This window comes from Hyla sarda, unplaced genomic scaffold, assembly GCF_029499605.1.
Source record: "Hyla sarda isolate aHylSar1 unplaced genomic scaffold, aHylSar1.hap1 scaffold_421, whole genome shotgun sequence".
NCBI classification, from domain to species: Eukaryota; Metazoa; Chordata; class Amphibia; order Anura; family Hylidae; genus Hyla; species Hyla sarda.
The window spans coordinates 5,095-27,951 of NW_026610436.1; the positions used below are offsets into that span (position 1 = coordinate 5,095).

The following is a 22,857-nucleotide window of genomic DNA, read 5'->3' on the forward strand; positions in this document are numbered from 1 at the left end:
GTGGAGGGCCCTGTAGATGTGGAGGATCCTGTAGTTTTGGGGGACCATTTACTGTAGATGTGGGGGGACCTTTGTAGATGTGGAGGGCCCTGTAGATGTGGGGGACCTTGTAGTTGTAGAGGATCCTGTAGATGTGGAGGGCCCTGTAGATGTGGAGGCTCCTGTAGAGGTGGGGGACCTTGTAGTTTTGGGGGACCTTGTAGATGTGGGGGACCCTGTAGATGTGGAGGGCCCTGTAGATGTGGGGGATCCTGTAGTTGTGGGGGACCTTGTAGATGTGGGGGACCCTGTAGATGTGGAGGATCCTGTAGTTTTGGGGGACCATTTACTGTAGATTTGACTTGTTTTTCTTCTCCGTTTTTTTCTTACCGAAATACTTCTTCTTACAGATGTCAAAATATGGAGACTTAATACTTCCAGGACACAATATGCATCAAAGTTCTCCTCCAGAAGGAAGACGTCTCCTCTTATATCACATTCTGTCTGTACTTCTCTACCACAATGCCAGCGCTATGATGGAGCGCGGTCACCTCTACGGGACTCAGTACAGCCATTAGGCATCAAGATCTTGGTCAATCTGTAATGGCGCTGACCTATAGACTCTTATGTGATGTTTACCAGTGATTTTCAGTGTAATGTTTGGGCACCAGAGAACAATGCTGCACCTGAGGGGGACCCCTGCCCCCCAATAACACAATGACCTGCAATATCTGCTGATGTGTGAGGTCAATGTCATGTCCCAAAGAGAGAAAGATGATCTGTATAGAGAGTCCATCAGGGGTAAGTAGAGGAGCGTCTCCCAGATCATCATCACCTTCTGGGGCCCCCCGGCAGATATCCTCCATCTCATCATTGTCCTGAGGTCCCCAGCAGATATCATCCCTCTGATTGGTCCCCAGCAGATATCATTCCTCTGATTGGTCCCCAGCAGATATCATCCCTCTGATTGGTCCCCGGCAGATATCATCCCTCTCATTGGTCCCCAGCAGATATCTTTCCCCTGATTGGTCCCCGGCAGATATTATCCCTCTCATTGATCCCCAGCAGATATCTTTCCCCTGATTGGTCCCCGGCAGATATCTTTCCCCTGATTGGTCCCCAACAGATATCTTTCCCCTGATTGGTCCCCGGCAGATATCTTTCCCCTGATTGGTTCCCAGCATGCTCATACATGACTGTAGTTGCTGTGGCAGATCTCACCCAGAACCTGTAAGCCGCCCCTTTATTTTATTCGTCTGTATTTCTTAGAGATATGATAAGAGCCCATTTACTGCTGGTGCCCTGCAGGATTGTAGGGGAGAAGGGTATTAAGAGTCTTCTGCTTGTTGTAGGTGATAAGTTTTTGGATCCCCATGAGATGAGACTGGATCCATTATTCTCTCTCTACCCTGATGAAGTACATGAGAACAATGTGGACGGTGATGTGATGGGGACACCCCAAACAGGTGAGGGCAGCGGCAACATCCCCATCATAACCCCTCCCCCACCATACATAACCCCTGACCTAAGTACATAGACACGGGCCGGGGGGGGGGGGGGGAGAATTTATTATTACTATTTAATATGAAATGCCATCAATTCCTGGTCACTATACAAGTATAATAAACATGAACACAATAAATGACAGAGAAGACCCTGCCCCCAAGATCCTGCAACCTACAAGACCCTGCCCCCAAGGTCCCACAACCTACAAGACCCTGCCCCCAAGGTCCCACAACCTACCAGGTGATCCCGAGGTCTACAAGGGAAGCAAATGTACCCACAACTGCAAGGGAACAATGCTAACCACTGGCCCACCATACAGCAGACATGCACTTGTAATACAGATTCCTGTTTTTCCCAGTCTATGGGGAAGAGAAGGTGGAGCTACATATAGAGGAGGGGGTGGAGCAGGTGGCTGTGATGTCATGGACCCCTGTAAACTGGATATGATGCTAACAGGATGTTCTTTATGTAAACAATATACAGAGGATGGACATGGAGAAAACAACCATGAGAAAGGAAAGGGATCACCAAAGATGGTCTATGCCAATGAGAAATAAGGGTCGGACAACTCCACAGGATCGGGGATAAGCCTCACATCACGCAGGTGGTCTGACCACTCGGACCCCTGTAATCTCCAGAGGGCGCTGGCTATGTCAGCCATACAGAGCATTAGCCACCACGTCTCACACGCATCGTCTAGTACAGGGGTCATTGTGGACAGTTCTTACAGCTTTGTGGGAACAGTTTTCTCTCTGCCTTTTTCTGTTACCCCATAACTGGGCCCCAGAGCACACAGTGATCCTGAGTCTCTCCTCCAACATCTAGAACAGAGATTGTTAGCCCGGACCTCTCCTCCAACATCTAGAACAGAGATTGTTAGCCCAGACCTCTCCTCCAACATCTAGAACAGAGATTGTTAGCCCAGACCTCTCCTCCAACATCTAGAACACAGATTGTGAACCCAGACCTCTCCTCCAACATCTAGAATAGAGATTGTGAGCCCGGACCTCTCCTCCAACATCTATAACAGAGATTGTTAGCCCGGACATCTCCTCCAACATCTAGAACAGAGATTGTGAGCCCAGACCTCTCCTCCAACATCTAGAACAGAGATTGTGAGCCCAGACCTCCCCTCCAACATCTAGAACAGAGATTGTGAGCCCAGACCTCTCCTCCAACATCTAGAACAGAGATTGTGAACCCGGACCTCTCCTCCAACATCTAGAACAGAGATTGTGAGCCCGGACCTCTCCTCCAACATCTAGAACAGAGATTGTGAGCCCGGACCTCTCCTCCAACATCTAGAACAGAGATTGTGAGCCCAGACCTCTCCTCCAACATCTAGATACAGTATATAAGGAAAACAAATGGCGGTGCTCTGATCCCAAGGTTATATAATATAGAATAGATGTTACTCACCCGGTGTGAGTCTGGTACCACCGTATAGATGTATTCCCCCACCAACACCCAATGTCCCCTTCAAGTGTGTAAAATATCCCAATCTCCGTCAAAAAGACATCCTTTAAGGGAGGACACAAGGTGGTCCGGAATCACAGTATATGATCCGTAGTGATATGTGGATAGAAACAAATATAAAAAAGAACCAGCGCTCAGAGAGGGAGATATAGGCAGTAGTGTTCCAGATACAAATGTTGAACAGGGAAATATTTCACTTACTTCACTGGGGGGGAGTGTAGGAACCAGCCTCACACGCCAACCCCCCTCCAAGAAGACTCGTAGAAAACAACCAGAAAAGGTCCTTACATTCCAATATTTGAATTGCAACGTGTTTCGGAGGTCATATAAATAGCCTCCTTCTTCAGGCATACAATACATACATAATAATCAGCTTTTATACTCACAAACAATGTCCGGAGGGTAAAAAAAGGGCGCCCAATCATAGTACATGTGAGCTTGTTCCTCTTCCGGTTAGGACCTTCGGGTCAACTGATCCCCAGCCGAACCACATGATTAAACATCACGTGGTATCTGCGTCAGACACACGTCACCCGCCATCCCGAGGCCAGCGCTGTCAATGCCCGCCTCCGATCATGTGACTGACTATGGTCACATGATAGGACGGTAATCTGTACACGCGCGGCACCCGTGCGTCCCACGCTGGAGCGCACGATTACACCGCGCCTGCGCTCATCAATCGGAAGGCGTCATGCGCTCCACACTGGAGCGCACCGCCATCAATATCTAACTAGTAAATAGTAAGCGCCTGCGCGATGCCAGCGCGTCCCACACTGGAACGCACAATGACACCGCGCCTGCGCACACCACCCGATGCACATCATAACGAATTGTATAATAGTGCATCCACGTTATCAATGTTAAAACCTCTAACAGGTAGGTAAAATATACTCTTCTCTCATGGGTCCATATGTCCCCCGGACATTATACAATAAAATACAAAATTCATAACAATTACAATAATTAATAATAAATGACATAAAAAATTACCAAAAACTAATATTAAAAAATACAGAAAATATATAAATATAAATACTAATAAAAATTTATAATAAAAATTATCAAAATTCATTAATATACATGCTCTAGAGCCTCATTAAGTCCCTGTGGTGACAACGTATTCAATTTCAAAATCCAGAACATTTATTTGTTATATAATTAAAAATTCATATTGGGTATCCTCTCTAAAGGTGTCGCTCTCATCAGAGTAGGGTCCCCATTATGGAGAGTATTAAAGTGTCTTGATACACTATGGAGATTAAAGCCATGGCATATGTTGTATCTATGTTTATTAATGCGTAGCCTAAGGCAATTCGTGGTTCTGCCAATGTACTTCAAGTCCCAAGAACATTCTATTAGATACACTTCATAGGAACTACTACAATTTAAATATTCCTTTATAAAAATTGGTCTAATAGAATCCACTACATTGATTTCTGTTCTCCTATGTGTAATTTTACTACAACATTTACATCTATTTTGACCACATTTAAAGACTCCTTTGATTGCTTCTCCTCCAAAGAGGCTGCCCACTTTTTTCTGGATATCAAATTAACTTTTTTGTTGTTTCAGGGGTATTGATGGTGCAATTCAATTTTTTAATGTTTTACTTCTTCTAAAGATACATTTCGGTTTAGAGGGGACTATCCCCTCCTATAATGGGATCTTGTTTTATCAATTCCAAATGTTTTTGAAAGAATCTTTTTAATAGAACCATGGGAATCATTATATCTGGTTAAAAAGGCCAGATCCAACCTTTCTGCTCATCATGATTCGCGATTAACTGAATTGGAGTTTTATTCTCTTTATTATTATTTTTAGACCCCAGACAGTCCTCCTGTCTAAAAATGAGAAAGAGAATAAAACTCCAATTCAGTTAATCGCGAATCATGATGAGCAGAAAGGTTGGATCTGGCCTTTTTAACCAGATATAATGATTCCCATGGTTCTATTAAAAAGATTCTTTCAAAAACATTTGGAATTGATAAAACAAGATCCCATTATAGGAGGGGATAGTCCCCTCTAAACCGAAATGTATCTTTAGAAGAAGTAAAACATTAAAAAATTGAATTGCACCATCAATACCCCTGAAACAACAAAAAAGTTAATTTGATATCCAGAAAAAAGTGGGCAGCCTCTTTGGAGGAGAAGCAATCAAAGGAGTCTTTAAATGTGGTCAAAATAGATGTAAATGTTGTAGTATAATTACACATAGGAGAACAGAAATCAATGTAGTGGATTCTATTAGACCAATTTTTATAAAGGAATATTTAAATTGTAGTAGTTCCTATGAAGTGTATCTAATAGAATGTTCTTGGGACTTGAAGTACATTGGCAGAACCACGAATTGCCTTAGGCTACGCATTAATAAACATAGATACAACATATGCCATGGCTTTAATCTCCATAGTGTATCAAGACACTTTAATACTCTCCATAATGGGGACCCTACTCTGATGAGAGTGACACCTTTAGAGAGGATACCCAATATGAATTTTAAATTATTATATAACAAATAAATGTTCTGGATTTTGAAATTGAATACGTTGGCACCACAGGGACTTAATGAGGCTCTAGAGCATGTATATTAATGAATTTTGATAATTTTTATTATACATTTTTATTAGTATTTATATATTTTCTGTATTTTTTTATATTAGTTTTTGGTAAATTTTTTATGTAATTTATTATTAATTATTGTAATTGTTATGAATTTTGTATTTTATTGTATAATGTCCGGGGGACATATGGACCCATGAGAGAAGAGTATATTTTACCTACCTGTTAGAGGTTTTAACATTGATAACGTGGATGCACTATTATACAATTCGTTATGATGTGCATCGGGTGGTGTGCGCAGGCGCGGTGTCATTGTGCGTTCCAGTGTGGGACGCGCTGGCATCGCGCAGGCGCTTACTATTTACTAGTTAGATATTGATGCCGGTGCGTTCCAGTGTGGAGCGCATGACGCCTTCCGATTGATGAGCGCAGGCACGGTGTAATCGTGCGCTCCAGCGTGGGACGCACGGGTGCCGCGCGTGTACAGATTACTGTCCTATCATGTGACCATAGTCACATGATCGGAGGCGGGCATTGACAGCGCTGGCCTCGGGATGGCGGGTGACGTGTGTCTGACGCAGATACCACGTGATGTTTAATCATGTGGTTCGGCTGGGGATCAGTTGACCCGAAGGTCCTAACCGGAAGAGGAACAAGCTCACATGTACTATGATTGGGCGCCCTTTTTTTACCCTCCGGACATTGTTTGTGAGTATAAAAGCTGATTATTATGTATGTATTGTATGCCTGAAGAAGGAGGCTATTTATATGACCTCCGAAACACGTTGCAATTAAAATATTGGAATGTAAGGACCTTTTCTGGTTGTTTTCTACGAGTCTTCTTGGAGGGGGGTTGGCGTGTGAGGCTGGTTCCTACACTCCCCCCCAGTGAAGTAAGTGAAATATTTCCCTGTTCAACATTTGTATCTGGAACACTACTGCCTATATCTCCCTCTCTGAGCGCTGGTTCTTTTTTATATTTGTTTCTATTCTCCAACATCTAGAACAGAGATTGTGAGCCCAGACCTCTCCTCCAACACCTAGAAAAGAAATTGTGAGCCCGGACCTCTCCTCAATCAGCTAGAACAGAAATTGTGAGCCCGGACCTCTCCTCCAACACCTAGAACAAATATTGTGAACCTGGTCCATCGGGATTTGACCTCACAAATGCTTTTCTGGATAAATTAGCAAAAATCCCACATATACCTCAAAAATCTTGTAGAACGGCTTTCCAGAAGAGCCAAAAAGATGTTATATTAAAGCCTATGGCTAAAGACTGCCCCTCCACCTTCGAACTCTAGGAGATCCCAAATACTTCTCTATATACTGCATATATACCACATACATCTGTATACAGCTATCATACATGTCATATACAGCAACAGGAAACCTAGAATGTTTCAGCATTTGTCAGAAGCATTTGGCCCATCTGGTCTGCCCAATATTCTGAATACTATCAATTGTCCCTGGTCCTATCTTATATGAAGGTTAGCCTTGTGCCTATGTTAATACCTCTCCATATACACCCCTGAGCACTTCCTTCTTCTGTTAATACCTCTCTGGTCCTATCTTATATGAAGGTTAGCCTTGTGCCTATGTTAATACCTCTCCATATACACCCCTGAGCACTTCCTTCTAATGCTAATACCTCTCCCTTTACACCCATGAGCACTTCCTTCTACTGTTAATACCTCTCCTTGTATACCCACGAGCACCTCCCTTTACTGCTAATTTCTTTCCCTTTATACCCATGAGCACCTCCTTTTACTGCTAATGCCTCTCCCTATACACCCATGAGTACTTCCCTCTACTGCTTATACCTCTCCCTATACATCCATGAGCACTTCTCTCTTTCTACTGCTTATACCTCTCCCTATACATCCAAGGATTCTGCTAGCATTTCCTGCTGCTCTATTACATTGTCTTCCTACCTTTAAGTCTTCTGAAATAATTTCTCCTAAGTCCCTCTCCTCAGATACTGAGGTCAGGGCTGTGTCACATGTTCTATATACTGAGGTCAGGACTGTGTCACATGTTCTATATACTGAGGTCAGGACTGTGTCACATGATCTATATACTGAGGTCAGGACTGTGTCACATGTTCTATATACTGAGGTCAGGACTGTGTCACATGATCTATATACTGAGGTCAGGACTGTGTCACATGTTCTATATACTGAGGTCAGGACTGTGTCACATGATCTATATACTGAGGTCAGGACTGTGTCACATGTTCTATATACTGAGGTCAGGACTGTGTCACATGATCTATATACTGAGGTCAGGACTGTGTCACATGTTCTATATTCTGCCTGAGGGTTTTTACCCCCCCATGTGCATTATCTCGTACTTATCCACATTAGATGTCAGTGTCCAGAGTTCTGACCATTCTTCTATTTCACCTAAATCCTTTTCCATTTGGGGGATCCCTCCAGAAACATATCTTTATGTCATTGGCAAAAAGACCAAAACCATCAAGACCTTCTGTAATATCAAAAAACTAGTTGGGGGGGAGCAGATTTACATTTCCCCTGTAAATAGATTTATCTTGGGTACAAAACCAACTCTGCAATGTTCTTTTTTCTCAGTGTTGGCTCAATCCCCAGACAAGACCGGCCTGTCTCCAAAAAGACGGAACCGCAGAACAATTTGTGAACCTGTGAAGATGCCAAGAACCCTTTCAGTGGAAATTCCTTTTCCTGTATCACCCAGCCGGCGTAGAAGCTTCCGACATCCTGGCCCCTGTTTTGGAAACTTAGAATGTGAGGACAGTGCGGAGTCCACCCCAGCTATGGCTGCCAATCATATCTGTATTGAGTGTGGACAGAGCTTCTCTCGTGAGGTTCCTTATGTCGAGCACCAGAAGTTACACAGTCCCACAGTCCTGGAGTTAAACTCGACCTCAGGTCGCGCAGTCTGTGAGGTCAGTGGATCTGTCACCCAGGAGCCAAAGAGAACAGGCCGAGAGTTTGTATGTGGAGATTGTGGGAAAACCTTTATCGGGAAATCTAATCTCATAGTCCATCAGAGAACGCACACAGGAGAGAAGCCTTACGGATGCATCTTCTGTGGGAAACACTTTGGCAGAAGTTCTGTGCTTAGAAAACACGAGCGGATCCACACGGGAGAGAAGCCATACACATGTGTCTACTGTGGAAAACAGTTCAGTCAGAATTCAGGGCTGAAGAACCATGAGAGAATCCACACTGGGGAGAAGCCTTACGCCTGTATAGAGTGCGGGAGGAGGTTCAGTCAGAGTGCCGATCTGATGGTTCACTATAGGACCCACACCGGCGAGAAACCATTTATATGTATCGAGTGTGGAAACAGCTTTATCCGCAGCTCAGACCTCGCCATACACCAAAGGACTCACTCTGGGATTAAACCATTCACCTGCACTGAATGTGGGAAGAGCTTTAGTCAGAGGTCCCAAATTATAAGACACCGGCGGACCCACACCGGTGAGCGGCCATTTACCTGTGATGTCTGCAGGAAAAGCTTCATCCTGAGCTCAGAGCTGAAGAAACATCACCGGGTGCATACAGGAGAGAAGCCTTACAAGTGTAAAGAGTGTGGGAAATCCTTCCGGCACTGCTCTAACATGAGCCGGCACCAGAAGATGCATGCGGAGAGCGACGTTCTCTAGACACTAATCTCCATTCTTTCAATATTCCTGATCTTGTGCACTAAGCAGGCTGGGAAATCCAGCGCATGTCTACATCATTACACCATTGCTGTAACTAGAAGCTTCTTATTCCGTGGCTGAAGATCTTCCCTTAAAGTAAACCTTTTTATATAATGTAGATAATACCATTATATGCATCTTTGTAATATACATTGGTTAAAAAACTCTGTCCCTGTAACTACTGTCTGTATCTCTATGATAAGTCCAAATACAGGAAGTGAGGGCGGAGCAAAATACAGGAAGTAAGGGCAGGGCAAGCAGGGCCCTGTGTAGGCTCCTGGTTTGTCAATCATCCAGATGTGTGGCCTGGGAGTGTGTCACAGAGCCTTGGTATACAGAGCCCCAGTATACAGAGCCCCGCTTGTCCTCTGTGTACAGAGCCCCGCTTGTCCTCGGTGTACAGAGCCCCGCATGTCCTCAGTGTACAGAGCCCCGCTTGTCCTCGATGTACAGAGCCCTGCATGTCCTCGGTGTACAGAGCCCCGCTTGTCCTCGTTGTACAGAGCCCCGCTTGTCCTCGGTGTACAGAGCCCCTCTTGTCCTCGGTGTACAGAGCTCTGCTTGTCCTCGGTGTACAGATCCCGCATGTCCTCGGTGTACAGAGCCCCGCTTGTCCTCGGTGTACAGAGCCCCGCTTGTCCTCGGTGTGCAGAGCCCCGCTTGTCCTCGGTGTGCAGAGCCCCGCTTGTCCTCGGTGTACAGAGCCCTGCTTGTCCTGCCCTCACTTCCTGTATTTGGTCTCCTCACAGAGACGCTCTGGCAATAGCTGCAGGGACAAAAATAATTTTAACCAATGTATATTAACTTGCCACATAAGAAACGTTACATATATGTTATATCCATTTTGTATTGCACCCCATTTATTTTTTTAATTTTTGGTTTCTTAAAATAAACATCCGTTGCCTCAAATGTACAGAATCGTGTGTTGTGAACAAGCAGACCTAAGCAGCAGCCACGTCCTCCCGAGCAGCAGCTACCCTATCCTGTCAGATTATTCCTAACCCCGTTACCTGGGACATGCAGATCACCAATACTTAATGGGAACCCAAACCCCTGGAACTGAAACAGGCTCTTTATTATAGCTGTGTATCATGCTCTCTTAACTGCGCTCTAACAACATTCAGGCTTTGGGTCATCGGCGTGGTCCCAGACATCTCCGGGCTTCATTGATAGATTTCTCCCTATAACAGTCCGGGACCTCCCAGAAGGCCTCGTTTCTTGCTGCAATAGTGGGACTGAGAGTTACATAATGGGAGGAGCAGAGTCTTACAGCAGCATAGAGTATTTTAGGAGTGAAGCAAAATATTTTATTTAAACTTTAGAAACAAACACACAAAGGTCGCAGGTTTTTGTTTTGAAGAATATAAAGGCTTCATATAAGTCATGTAAATAAAATCTGATATAAATACAGATCATAAAATTCAGGTCTGTAACAGATGTGGTGAACGTTATTGGCCCCAGGTCACATGACAGAATCCAAATTAATAAGAGCCATGGAGAATGGCCTATGATCGATGAGCCTTCCTGCCCCTCCTTATCTGTGTCACATGACTGTCATCGGCCTATGAATGGCAGCTTTGATGAATTCCAGTGTTATTTCCTTCTTCACAATGGTAAAGACCAGAGCAGAAACTCTTATCACCAAACACAAGTTTACAGGGACTAAACCATCTCCTAAGACCTCGGCCTCCCGGCAACGGCTTCATATTGTCCAGTAAATTGTCTCATAAAACCATCCAGAACCTTCCAGAATGTGGTGGAAAGAGGAGAACACAAAGGGCACAATGTGGCAAAAAGACAACAGAATGTCCAGAGTCCGTCTGGTTTCGTCCCATACAAAATGCTGGACATTGAACTAATCTGGAATCTATGGGGAAAGGCTGAGGAGGACCCCACTGCTTAAAGTGAACCTCCCACCATGAACCACCAGCATAGTAATGGAATGGAAGGATACAACGCTTTTGTGACCATGTTCCTAATTCATAAAGAAAAAAACTATTGGAGAGAAGATGTCAGAGAACCATGAGCCGTGTCTGTAGAGGAGTCATCCTCGAGAGATGTCAGAGAACCATGAGCTGAGTCTGCAGAGGAGTCATCCTAGAGAGAAGATGTCTACCAGATAACCATGAGCCTACTCTATAGAGGAGTCATCCTGGAGAGAAGATGTCAGAGAACCATGAGCCGAGTCTATAGAGGAGTCATCCTGGAGAGAAGATGTCAGAGAACCATGAGCCGAGTCCATGGAGGAGTCATCCTGGAGAGAAGATTTCAGAGAACCATCAGCCGAGTCTGCAGAGGAGTCATCCTGGAGAGATGTCAGAGAACCATGAGCCGAGCCTATAGAGGAGTCATCCTGGAGAGAAGATGTCAGAGAACCATGAGCCGAGTCTATAGAGGAGTCATCCTGGAGAGAAGATGTCAGAGAACCATGAGCCGAGTCCATGGAGGAGTCATCCTGGAGAGAAGATTTCAGAGAACCATCAGCCGAGTCTGCAGAGGAGTCATCCTGGAGAGATGTCAGAGAACCATGAGCCGAGCCTATAGAGGAGTCATCCTGGAGAGAAGATGTCAGAGAATCATGAGCCGTGTCTGCAGAGGAGTCATCCTGGAGAGAAGATGTCAGAGAACCATGAGCCGAGTCCATGGAGGAGTCATCCTGGAGAGAAGATGTCAGAGAACCATGAGCCGTGTCTGCAGAGGAGTCATCCTGGAGAGAAGATGTCAGAGAACCATGAGCTGAGTCTATAGAGGAGTCATCCTGGAGAGAAGATGTTGGAGAACCATGAGCCGTGTCTGCAGAGGAGTCATCCTGGAGAGAAGATGTCAGAGAACCATCAGCCGAGTCTGCAGAGGAGTCATCCTGGAGAGATGTCAGAGAACCATGAGCCGAGCCTATAGAGGAGTCATCCTGGAGAGAAGATGTCAGAGAACCATGAGCCGTGTCTGCAGAGGAGTCATCCTGGAGAGAAGATGTCAGAGAACCATGATCCGAGTCCATGGAGGAGTCATCCTGGAGAGAAGATGTCAGAGAACCATGAGCCGTGTCTGCAGAGGAGTCATCCTGGAGAGAAGATGTCAGAGAACCATGAGCTGAGTCTATAGAGGAGTCATCCTGGAGAGAAGATGTTGGAGAACCATGAGCCGTGTCTGCAGAGGAGTCATCCTGGAGAGAAGATGTCAGAGAACCATGAGCTGAGTCTATAGAGGAGTCATCCTGGAGAGAAGATGTCAGAGAACCATGAGCTGTGTCTGCAGAGGAGTCATCCTGGAGAGAAGATGTCAGAGAACCATGAGCTGAGTCTATAGAGGAGTCATCCTGGAGAGAAGATGTCAGAGAACCATGAGCTGAGTCTATAGAGGAGTCATCCTGGAGAGAAGATGTTGGAGAACCATGAGCCGTGTCTGCAGAGGAGTCATCCTGGAGAGAAGATGTCAGAGAACCATGAGCCGTGTCTGCAGAGGAGTCATCCTGGAGAGAGAACAGAAATACTAAGATTTTACTAGAAACAATCATCACTATAACTGTAATATGTAATGATGGGGTCATCATATGTTTCTTACCTAATTTCCTCCGTCTCCCTCTATTGACCTCCCCCTTCTTGTTCTCTTCCCACCCTTCCTGTTCTTTTCCCGATTATCTTGTTCTCTTCCTTCTGTGGACCCTCTACATTTCCGTTCTGCCCACAATATTACTGACCAACTAGGGTAAATACAAAAAAATACCCCAAATTCTGATCTCCCAGTGTCTATAGGCTGCCTAAGAACTGCTTTAAGAGCAGCCGATGGTGGGTCATACTTACCGCACGTTATATCAATCAGAAGCAATGGAACTGACATCATCATATTCAGAGGATCCTTCATACGGTTGTGGTGGGCACAGAAAATTCTGATCACCTGACAGAAAGGTGAGAAAATTTATTAGCGATGCGTCCTCTGACTATAGTGTGTGTGGGGGGGGGGAGAAGAAAACAGAAATATATCAGGCCAATGCTTCACGGAGAATCAGGACTCAGTAGTCCCATCTGTATAAAACTGAATAGAGGACAAACGTAAGTTCTATCAATTTATATCATCTGCGTACAAAAAAATTCACCAATGCAGTAGAGAACCTTGAAAAGCCCTGGGAAAGGCGGCGCTGATGGTTCTTGGTCTCCACCTTCACAACATGGACATCAGGTCCCCCCGGGAGGATTCGTTGTTCGCCTTGTGTCGTGTCGGTGCTGCTGGAGGTTTGGATGTTGTTACCTCCGGTGCTGGGAAGAGGCCCCTCCATTCCCTCCTGTGAATACCCCTGATGACAATGTCATCTCTGATCTGTTGATCACATGTCTAAGGCCGGGTTCACACTGCACTTTTATCTCTGTGTCTCATCTGCCTTTAATAATAGGACACAGACGCTGCTTTATGTCATACTCTACAATCTGCTTCTCATTGACAATCATTATAAAAAAAATAAAAAATATGGGATTGCTACGTGCTAAGGGTTTAAATATTTTTTTGGGGCGTACAGGACAGCTTTGTTGACCATGTTTTTTTATATAAAAAATTAAATGTACTGTAACAGGAGCATGAAAAGGGCGGCATTGTTCCTCCAAGACATTTTGCTGAACATGTTCAGGCTGGTGGTCTACTTTCTGCTGTGAAGAGTTTGGGGACCAGGAGTTTGAGGCCGGACGCTAAGGGCAGAAGATAATGGGGATCCAGTGAGAGAGATGGTAAAACAGAAACAGTGATAAAAATGTAATGTGAACCGGGCCCAGAGGTCCATTCATTTTACTGAATAAGGCCAAGTGGTGAGGGGCCTCACATTTATTGTGAGAGCCCTGGGCCTAGTTGCTGGGTGGATCGAGGGGGTAAGAGGCCAACATGGAGAATATGGAAAGAACCAGGAAAGTGTGAAGAGAGACCAGAAGGTTTATCTATGACACGTTCCTACACGAGACAGAAAGTTTATCTATGACACGTTCCTACACGAGACAGAAGGTCTATGACACGTTCCTACGCGAGACAGAAGGTCTATGACACGTTCCTACACGAGACAGAAGGTCTATGACACGTTTCTACACGAGACAGAAGGTCTATGACCCGTTCCTACACGAGACAGAAGGTCTATGACCCGTTCCTACATGAGACAGAAGGTCTATGACACGTTCATACACGAGACAGAAGGTCTATGACACGTTCCTACACGAGACAGAAGGTCTATGACACATTCCTACACGAGACAGAAGGTCTATGACACGTTCATACACGAGACAGAAGGTCTATGACACGTTCCTACACGAGATAAAAGAATGGATTGATGAGGATGAGAATTGTGTTGGATTTGGACAGAATGGGATAAAATCCTTGAAACCGAAACCACAAATCCGCAACTAAAAACTATGCACACCGGGAGATGCCTTAAAGTAGCCGGGGTCCTGGATCGATCCTGGTCTATGGACGGTAGGGATTGGGGTACAGGGCTGTATGTATTAGGAATTGGTTCTGATATGTGAACCCTGAGCCTCGTCAGATATGATGGATCCTTCATCATAGTGACCCCGACATGAAACATTTACCTGCATGATGTCTGTAATTCTGATACCAGTTCTCCTCCTCAGAAGATGTGCTAGATGACCTGTTTGAGGCTGACCCTACAAACAACAACAGAAGGGACATTGGTTCTGATCTAGTGAACATAGTGGTGAGTGATACTGATCTAGTGAACATGGTGGTGAGTTATACTGATCTAATGAACATGGTGGTGAGTTATACTGATCTAGTGAACATAGTGGTGAGTGATACTGATCTAGTGAACATAGTGGTGAGTGATAATGATCTAGTGAACATGGTGGTGAGTTATACTGATCTAATGAACATGGTGGTGAGTTATACTGATCTGGTGAACATGGTGGTGAGTGATACTGATCTAGTGAACATGGTGGTGAGTTATACTGATCTAATGAACATGGTGGTGAGTTATACTGATCTAATGAACATGGTGGTGAGTTATACTGATCTGGTGAACATGGTGGTGAGTGATACTCATCTGGTGAACATGGCGGGGAGTGATACTCATCTGGTGAACATGGCGGTGAGTGATGCTGATCTGGTAAACATAGCGGTGAGTGATACTGATCTAGTGAACATGGTGGTGAGTGATACTCATCTGGTGAACATGGCGGTGAGTGATGCTGATCTGGTAAACATAGCGGTGAGTAGTGCTGATCTGGTAAACATGGCGGGGAGTGGTGCTGATATGGTGAACCATAACAATTGAACATCCTCCATGTATAGAAGAAATTAGGTTTCACCATCATCACAGGCAGAGATTCTTTACTGTAAGGGCAGTGACACTATGGAGCTCTCTTCACATGATGTAGTGATAGAGGATTCTTTAATGTAAGAGCAGTGACACTATGAAGCTCTCCACGATCAACGTGGGTGACGTCATGGCGTAGTGCAGCTGCGCGAAATCCTCCTCCTCTTCCCACCCTCCTTCCACCCTCCTCCTCCTCGAATTCCCTGTACCTGGCCGCCAATGAGTCTCTGGGGGATCCCCCGAAGTGCTGCGGGATGCCTCCGATGATCTGGTGGGGCCTTGAGATGGATCCAGATGGGGTGAAGCAGATCGTCAGTGGAGCCGCCCTCTGATCGGTGGAGCCCATCTTTCTGGAGGAAGGTGGGGGAGTTTGTGAGGGGGGCCATTGCCTGGCTTCCTCGGCTCATCTGCCAATTTTTTCTTTCTGTCTCCCCCCCCCCCTCCAAGTCTCTATGTGTGGACTCGGCTTGCGCCCTATGACTGGATGACGGGCCGGTCAGCTGATTAGGTCATGTGGGTGGAAGTGGGGAGACGCGCGCTGGAGGAGAGCTGCGGCGTCCACGTTCTGCACTCAGCTTGGGACGGTCGGAGCTCTGAGGTGCTGAATATGTGAGTGAACAACGCTGGCAGTAATGTTATGTGGATTGTAAATGGGACATGAGGGAACGTTGTGGAATGTCATAATGGAGTGCAGGTCTTGGACCCTCATTAGTTGGCTGGTTAGTTTTCCTGCACCTCCCCCCTCCCCACCCTGGGGATTTGGACATCTCTAAAGGACTGTTGGGGGTGCATATGACTGAATTGTGGTATGGCTCTCCCCCCCTCCCCCGGGGGGATGTGGGGGTGTTGAGATTGCTTTGGTGGGGGGCCTTTGGTGTCACTTAGAGGGGGGTGTTGGGGTGGATTGCCCCCCTCCTCCGTCTCCCTCCTGTCGGGGCATCTGTTCCTCCTCTCTCCCCCCCCCCCCACACACTATGGTATTAGGGGGGGGGAATTATTGTACTATCAGGGTGTGTTTTTGTTGTTGTGTGGGGAGGGGCATTTTGGATGATTACTTTTTTAGCAAGAAGGACTAGGATCTTCATTGAAAGGCCTGTTTATCTGGGAATCCTCTGATGTGATACTCCCCCACTTCTTCCATTAACAGAAACTGGGGAGTTGTATGTGATGCGCACTGATGTGGATCTGTTGGTAATTTTTGTGAAAGTGCGGTTGGACTCTTGGAGGTATGTCAGGGGAGGATGGAGCTGGAGGTAAGCTAATGTTGTGCTAAGAGTTATCTGAGCTTCCTCTTGGATTTCCTTCCACCCCCAGGTACTTAATACTCTTTGCAAGGGAGAAGGAGATGTTAGAAAAGAATATGCCACCTAAGCCTAATGTAAGAAGATCTGTCTCCCCGAAAGGGGGTACTGGAGTTGGCAAGATTGACAAGTTTATGAAAGCCTCTCCAGGTTGGACTAAAACAAGAAGTAATAAATCTCCTCCCCCTAAAAGTGGAATGGAGAATACGGGCTCTCGCTATGCAGTTTTACAAGACGTATCAGATGAGGGGGAGGCAGCAGGTGCCAAAAAAACAAAAATAGAGAGAATCTTGGAGGAGGTTCAGAGATGTAATCAATCATTGGAAGATCTTCATACACAAGTTGGCTCTCTTGTATCTGACCTCTCCATTATAAGGGAAGAGACTAATAAAATCCAAGACCGTACTAAAGCTATGGAGAAGGCACTCCCAGTGGTGGAAAAAGATGTCTCTGCTCTCACAGAGGAGACTAAATTGTTGAGGAAGGAAGTGGGGGAGTTGAAGATGAAAGTTATTGATCTGGAGGACAGATTTAGAAGATCTAATATTAGGATGGTGGGATTCCCAGAGGAGGTGGAAAACGGGGATATCAGATCTTTTTGTTCCACTTGGCTACAAGAACTGGTTGGACAGCAGGACATGTCTCCTTTGTTTGGTTTAGAGCGAGTTCATCGTGTCCCGACTAGGAGACCGCCGCCCGGTTTCCCCCCAAGGACTATTATAGTTAAACTGTTTAGTTCTAATGACCGGGACGTTATTATCCGTAAACCCCAGTAAAGGGCCAGCTGCTTTGTAAGGGAGTAAAAGTTGCAATATACCCAGATTATGCTAGAGCCAATCACGTGAAAAGGGCATCCTTCAAGGTTATAAAGAGGCGGCTGGCCGCAGCAAAAGTGCAATTGCATCAATATTCCCTGCCAAGCTGCATGTGGTGTATAAGGAAAAGGTTTATTTTTTCACAGAAAGTAGTGAAGCGGGGAATTGTTTGGACCAGGAGGGGATAAGATGATTATTGTGTAGTAGGAATTGTTTTTTTTTCTATGGCATCCGAGGTCGATGAATTTTGTTTATAAGAGGATATTTTTATCCGGATGTCATTAAAGACTTATAACTTTGGAGTTATATTCTGAGTGGAGGGGGAGGTAGGTGATGTAGAAAAGAGACCAGCAAGAAGGGGTGGGGAGAGGTATTGGGACTGCCAGAAGGGGTGTGTTTTTTCTTCTTCTTCTCCTCTCCTTAACCCCTTAAGGACCCAGCCAATTTTCACTGTAGGACCAGAGCGCTTTTTTCACATCTGACCACTGTCACTTTAAGCATTAATATCTCTGGGATGCTTTTACCTTTCATTCTGATTCTGAGATTGTTTTTTCGTGACATATTCTTCTTCATGTTAGCGGTAACATTTTGTCAATACTTGCATCATTTCTTGGTGAAAAATTCCAAAATTTGATGAAAAAAATTGAAAATTTTGAATTTTTTTTTTTTACTTTGAAGCTCTCTGCTTATAGTGAAAATGAATATTCCAAATAAATTATATATTGATTCACATATACAATATGTCTACTTTATTTTTCCATCATAAAGTTGAGATGTTTTTACTTTTGGAAGACACCAGAGGCTTTTCAGGGACCAGTTCAGTTTTGAAGTGGATTTGAACGGCTTTCATATTAGAAATACCCCATTAATGAACCCATTATAAAACTGCACCCCCCAAAGTATTCAAAATGACATTCAAAAGATTTGTTAACCCTTTAGGTGTTTCACAGGAATAGCAGCAAATTGAAGGAGAAAATTCAAAATCTTCATTTTTTACACTCACATGTTCTTGTAGACCCAGTTATTGCATTTTTACAAGGGTAAAAGGAGAGAAATCTTCCTAAAATTTGTAACCCAATTTCTCTCGAGTAAGAAAATACCTCATATGTGTATGTCAAGTGTTCGGCGGGCACAGTAGAGGGCTCAGAAGGGAAGGAGCGACAATGGGATTTTGGAGAGTGAGTTTTTCTGAAATGGTTTTTGGGGGGCATGTCACATTTAGGAAGCCCCTATGGTGCAAGAATAGCAAAAAAAACAAAACACATGGCATACTATTTTGGAAACTACACCCCTCAAGGCACGTAACAAGGGGTCCAGTGAGCCTTAACACCCCACAGGTGTTTGACGACTTTTCGTTAAAGTTGGATGTGTAAATTATTTTTTATTTTTTTTCACTAAAATGCTAGTTTTCCCTCAAATTAAATTTTTTTTTACAAGGGATAATAGGACAAAATGCCCCCCAAAATTTGTAACCCCATCTCTTCTGAGTATAGAAATACCCCATGTGTGGACGTCAAGTGCTCTGCTGGCGCACTACAATGCTCAGAAGAGAAGGAGCGCCATTGAGCTTTTGGGAAAAAAAAATTGTTTGGAATGGTAGTCAGGGGCCATGTGCGTTTCCAAAGCCCCCCGTGTTGCCAGAACAGTGGACCTTCCCACATGTGACCCCATTTTGGAAACTACACCCCTCACAGAATTTAATAAGGGGTGCAGTGAGTATTTACAGCCCACTGGCGTTTGACAGATCTTTGGAACAGTGGGCTGAGCAAATGAAAAATTACATTTTTCATTTTCACGGACCACTGTTCCAAAAATCTGTCAGACACCTGTGGGGCGTAAATGCTCACTGTACCCCTTATTACATTACATGAGGGGTGTAGTTTCCAAAATGGGGTCACATGTGGTTATTTCTTTTTTTGCATTTATGGCAGAACCGCTGTAAAATCGGCCACCCCTGTGCAAATCACCAATTTAGGCCTCAAATGTACATGGTGCACTCTCACTCCTGAGCCTTGTTGTGCGCCCGCAGAGCATTTTACGCCCACATGTATTTCCGTATTCAGGAGAAATTGCGTTACAAATTTTGGGGGTCTTTTTTCCTTTTAACGCTTTTGAAAATAAAAAGTACGGGGCAACACCAGCATGTTAGTGTAATTTTTTTTCTTTTTTTACACTAACATGCTGGTGTAGCCCCCAACTTTTCCTTTTCATAAGGGGTAAAAGGAGAAAAAGCCCCCCAAAATTTGTAGTGCAATTTCTCCCGAGTACGGAAATACCCCATATGTGGCCCTAAACTGTTTCCTTGAAATACGACAGGGCTCCGAAGTGCGAGAGCGCCATGCGCATTTGAGGACTAATTTAGGGATTGCATAGAGGTGGACATAGGGGTATTCTACACCAGTGATTCCCAAACAGGGTGCCTCCAGCTGTTGCTAAACTCACAGCATGCCTGGACAGTCAGGGCTGTCCGGAAATGCTGGGAGTTGTTGTTTTGCAACAGCTGGAGGCTCCATTTTGGAAACACTGCCATACGATACGTTTTCATTTTTATTGGGGGGGACAGTGTAAGGGGGTGTATATGTAGTGTTTTACCCTTTATTATGTGTTAGTGTAGTGTTTTTAGGGCACATTCACACTGGCAGAGGTTTACAGTGAGTTTACCGCTAGGAGTTTGCTCTGCGGTGAAAAATTTGCCGCAGCCCAAACTTGAAGCAGGAAGCTTACTGTAAACCCGCCTATGTGAATGTACCCTGTACCCTGTACATTCACATGGGGGGGCAAACCTCCAGCTGTTTCAAAACTACAACTCCCAGCATGTACTGACAGACCGTGCATGCTGGGAGTTGTACTTTTGCAACAGCTGGAGGCACACTGGTTGGAAAACCTTCAGTTAGGTTCTGTTACCTAACTCAGTATTTTCCAACCAGTGTGCCTCCAGCTGTTGCAAAACTACAACTCCCAGCATGTACTGATCGCCGAAGGGCATCCTGGGAGATGTAGTTATGCAATAGCTGGAGGTACCCAACTACAACTCCCAGCATGCCGAGACAGCTGTTTGCTGTTTGAGCATGCTGGGATTTGCAGTTTTGCAACATCTGGAGAGCTACAGTTTTAGAGAACACTGCAAAGTGATCTCCAAACTGTGGTCCTCCAGCTTTTGCAAAACTACAAATCCCAGCATGCCCAGACAGCAAACAGCTGTTTGGGCATCCTAGGAGTTGTAGTTTTGCAAGATCTGGAGGGATACAGTTAGAAACCACTGTATAGTGGTCTCTAACTGTAGCCCCCCAGCTGTTGCAAAACTACATATTCCAGCATGCCCAAACAGCTGTCTGGGCATGCTGGGAGTTGTAGTTTTGCAACATCTGGAGGGCTACAGTTAGAGACCACTGTATAGAGGTCTCAAACTGTACCCTCCAGATGTTACTAGGCAACTCACCGGCTTCCGTACGATCCAGCCGCACGTCATCGCCTCCCGCCGATCTCCGTCGCCCGCTGCCTTCGACGCCTGCCCGGATCGGTAAGTGGACTCCGGCGCCGGTCTCCTTCCGTTCCCTATTCTGCCCCGCCTATTGTGGGTGGGCAGGACGGGGAAAACGAAAGTTAACCCCTTGCCTTCGATCTGCTATTGGTGGTCGCGTCTAGACCACCAATAGCAGGGATAGGAGGGGTTGCACCCCTGCCACCTCACTCCTATGCCTTCAGGGGGTGTCTTAGACAACCACGATCCCCCTTATTTTCTGGGTCACCGGGTCACTATAGACCCGTAATGACTCGGAATTGGCGCAAATCACAAGTGTGAATTCACTTGCGATTTGCCGCCATCGCCGGCATGGGGGGGTCTGATGACCCCCCTGGGCGTTTGCACGGGATGCCTGCTGATGATTTCAGCAGGCATCCTGGTCCGATCCCCGCCCGGCGCGCGGCGGGGGCCGGAATTCTCCATGACGTACGCCTACGTCATGGGTCCTTAAGTACCAGGGTGTCATGATGTAGGCGTATGTCAAGGGTCCTTGAGGGGTTAAATCTCTATGCCTATGAGAGATAGAGATAGATTAAAGATATTTTTCTGGAATGTTAGGCGAATGGCGGAGCGGCGTAAGAGAGTGGCAATTTTTGACAGGGTCCAAAATTATCTGGCAGCAATAGTTTGCTTGGCTGAATCCCATGTTACTAGGGAATCGGAGGAGAGAATTCCCAGAAGATGGGCCCAATTGGAGTTTCACTCCTCTCCTCGGCATCTAGCTATTCAGCAGGGGTCTCTGTGTGTGTGTGTGTATATATATATATATATATATATATATATATATATATATATACACACAGTTATCCCAGTAAAAAATTTTTGCAAGAGGATAGATCAAAGGCGGCTGTATGTTTTTGCATGCTAGTTTTTTTGATTGGGATGTATTGATGGCCTTTTTTACGTCCCTCCGCCATTCTCTGTTCAGCCATTACTGGATTTAATTGTCTTCTCCAAAGGGAAGGAACATCTCCCTCTGTATTTGGTAGGGGACTATAACTGTGTGCTGAAGCCCATTTATGATAGGTCCTCAATTAGGGCTGGAAGAGAGTCCGACACCCCCCTCCATAAATTATGTGTAGAGATGGGTTGGAGGGACCCGTGGCGTTTAATGAATCCTGATAGGAGATTGTTTTCATGTTTCTCTGCCTCCTATAAAGTGGCATCACATATCAATGTTGTTCTTTCAAATGATAAGGGGTTGCGGTATATAGAAGGAGTTAAATATGAAAGTAGGACCATATCAGACCACTCCCCAATGGTAATGGAGCTCAGAATTGGGGACCGGGAAAATCAAAGGGAGAGGGTTTTTAATTTGAACCCACACTGGCTGAACTTGATAGGGGGTAAGGAGGATATTGTGAAGGAGCTATGGGAATGTTGGGAGTTGAATAAAAACTCAGCCCCTTACACGGTAATATGGGACACTATAAAAGGAGTATAGAGGGGGATTCTGTATAGGGCAATTCAAAGAAACAAGAAATCATTTGGTAAAGTAGAACAGGATTTGAGAGAGAAGGTCAGAGAGGCCGAGGAGAAATATGAGGTAGAGAGATCCGAAAAGAATTTTAGGGAGTTAGAACTAGGACAAGGGAAGCTGTCGGAGTATTATTTTGGAAAAAGCTCAACATAAGATTTTTTGTCTCGGAGCAGAAGGATTTTGTAGAAGGGCTCGTCCAGGGAAACTTCTAGCGAATTTGGTTACAGCC

At 45.3% G+C, this 22,857-nt stretch overlaps 2 protein-coding genes across 6 annotated transcripts in view; one reads left to right on the forward strand and one right to left on the reverse strand.

Annotated features, from left to right (window-relative positions):
* Window positions 1-210: 210 nt before the first annotated feature.
* Window positions 211-10,116, forward strand: LOC130333997 (oocyte zinc finger protein XlCOF6.1-like; the record flags this gene model as incomplete). Its single annotated transcript, XM_056553856.1, is given in 3 exon segments — window positions 211-780; window positions 1,332-1,445; window positions 8,109-10,116. Coding segments are annotated over 3 exon segments (1,236 nt in total). The 3' UTR covers window positions 9,167-10,116.
* A 2,458-nt stretch (window positions 10,117-12,574) lies between these two features.
* Window positions 12,575-22,857, reverse strand: part of LOC130333996 (T-cell differentiation antigen CD6-like) — a 241,920-nt gene continuing 231,637 nt past the window's right edge. For 4 of the 5 annotated variants that reach the window (XM_056553855.1, XM_056553853.1, XM_056553852.1 and 1 more), the window contains 3 exons: window positions 14,767-14,841; window positions 13,006-13,099; window positions 12,575-12,674 (listed from right to left, as the gene is read on the reverse strand). In XM_056553855.1, coding sequence (XP_056409830.1) covers window positions 13,017-13,099; window positions 14,767-14,841 — 158 coding nt within the window. In that variant the 3' untranslated portion in view covers window positions 12,575-12,674; window positions 13,006-13,016. The remainder of the gene's footprint in view (window positions 12,675-13,005; window positions 13,100-14,766; window positions 14,842-22,857) is intronic. The other variant, XM_056553854.1, reaches the window with a different exon arrangement.